This window comes from Gossypium arboreum, chromosome 7, assembly GCF_025698485.1.
Source record: "Gossypium arboreum isolate Shixiya-1 chromosome 7, ASM2569848v2, whole genome shotgun sequence".
Taxonomy (NCBI): Eukaryota; Viridiplantae; Streptophyta; class Magnoliopsida; order Malvales; family Malvaceae; genus Gossypium; species Gossypium arboreum.
The window spans coordinates 96,863,816-96,865,396 of record NC_069076.1 but is presented as its reverse complement, the minus strand read 5'-3'; the positions used below and the strand labels follow the sequence as shown (position 1 = coordinate 96,865,396).

At 30.5% G+C, this 1,581-nt stretch overlaps 1 protein-coding gene across 1 annotated transcript; it reads left to right on the top strand.

Annotated features, from left to right (window-relative positions):
• The first annotated feature begins 246 nt into the window (after positions 1-246).
• Positions 247-1,234, top strand: LOC108487588 (uncharacterized). The gene is made up of 3 exons (XM_017791962.2): positions 247-611; positions 715-773; positions 857-1,234. Exons 1-3 carry the CDS (start codon positions 530-532, stop codon positions 977-979), a joined length of 264 nt encoding a protein of 87 aa, XP_017647451.1. The 5' UTR covers positions 247-529; the 3' UTR covers positions 980-1,234.
• Positions 1,235-1,581: the final 347 nt, after the last annotated feature.

Genomic DNA, 1,581 nt, shown 5'->3' with positions numbered 1-1,581 from the left:
AAATCTTAAATTTAATATCTTAAACCTTAAATTTTAAATTTAAAATCTTAAGTTGGAGAATTATTAATATTTATTTATATTTAATTAAGTTTAAATAAAATTATTAATATTTATTTATAAATTTTTATATTTTTCATTTAATTTAACGATAATGTATCGTATTATTATTTATTAATTCTACATAAAACTTACACACATTTCATCTTCGTATATGTTTCACAATTCATAAAGAATATTTCTCTCAATCATATTATCTCCTAGATTTAAACTCTTACTACAATGTGGTCTATGAAGGGTTGATAAACGAGTGGGTTCTAAAAGCATTCATGAAACTGGAAACGAGTTCACTTTGGAATATGGTTTAATTATTACCTGCTTCCATTATCATCATCACCATTCATCATAAATGTCTAGAAAAGTCTATAATGTAAAAGTATATATTAAGTGTGATGCTTTTTTATATGTGTACAATACTGAAGTTTGTTGACAAGAAAAGACTGTTATAGCTAGCTAAGAAAGCAAGTCAGCCATGGAAAGAACTCTCTTTCACCTATTCCTTGTTTTGTTAGGGTTTTCTCATATTATAAGCTTGAATGCGGTCTCGGTTACAAGTAAATCCTCTATAAATCATACCCTTTAATCTCTTCTCTTTATTATTGTTATAAATTAATCATCTTCCCCATGCCCTAATAAGTTCATGTTTTTGCTTTGAAGGAATCGAAAGCTTGGTGCATGGACCTCAAGTTCATCATGTTCCAGAGAATCCTCACCCGGTATAAACAAAACCAGTTTAAAAGGCTTGAATCTTGTGAATCAAACCTTTAATGGGTTATCATTGTTTTTTGTTTTTTCATAGGTAATTGCAGAGAAAAGTTCAAAGGAAGGAAGGGTTTTTATGGAGTTGAATGATTATCCAGGTTCAGGAGCTAATTATCGTCACACTCCAAGGCCACAATTTGGCAGATGTGCCGATTGTTGAGTGTAGATGTATGTTTTCTCATAGTGCTTTTGGTCCATAATCTCTCATTTTATTGCTTCTTAAATTTGTTTCTTGTCTGTTTTAAGAGTTGGGAAGTTAATCTGTATTTAGAGCTATCCATAGAAGTAAGTTTCTGGTAATAGCATGAATGTTTAGATACTTTAAAACCAATTGATAATCCTCCATATTATAGTTTTGTGAGATGGATTATTAACTGCAAATCACCAATTAATCTGACTTATTATAGTTTTGTGAGATGGACTATTAACTGCAAATCACCAATTAATCTGACTTTAAAAAAAATGATAATTGGTCGTTTGATTTTGGTGCTGCAAAATCTGTTCATTTCTTCTGCTTTGATTGTTCAATGTGTTGGATCAATTTCTAAACATTTTCTTTACATTCGAACCGTCGTACACCATACTTTTGTACTTGTTGATACCAAAGATCATAATGGAAAGGAATGAAAATGAGGGATGAGGTCGGTTCATTAGTGTGAGACGGAGAGTCATCAAAGGAAGAGGAGAGAGAAAGAAGTCGAAGAATGAAAATGTTGGAATTGATTCTATTTCTTCGTTTCAAAAAAGAGATTAGCTTCTCAT

What these genes read in the sequence shown, in the direction of transcription:
- LOC108487588 (XM_017791962.2), top strand. Translation starts at nt 530, where the DNA reads ATGGAAAGAACTCTCTTTCACCTATTCCTTGTTTTGTTAGGGTTTTCT. An exon ending in GAATGCGGTCTCGGTTACAA is followed by an intron (nt 612 to 714) that starts GTAAATCCTCTA and finishes TTTGCTTTGAAG; the next exon opens with GAATCGAAAGCTTGGTGCAT. An exon ending in TTCCAGAGAATCCTCACCCG is followed by an intron (nt 774 to 856) that starts GTATAAACAAAA and finishes GTTTTTTCATAG; the next exon opens with GTAATTGCAGAGAAAAGTTC.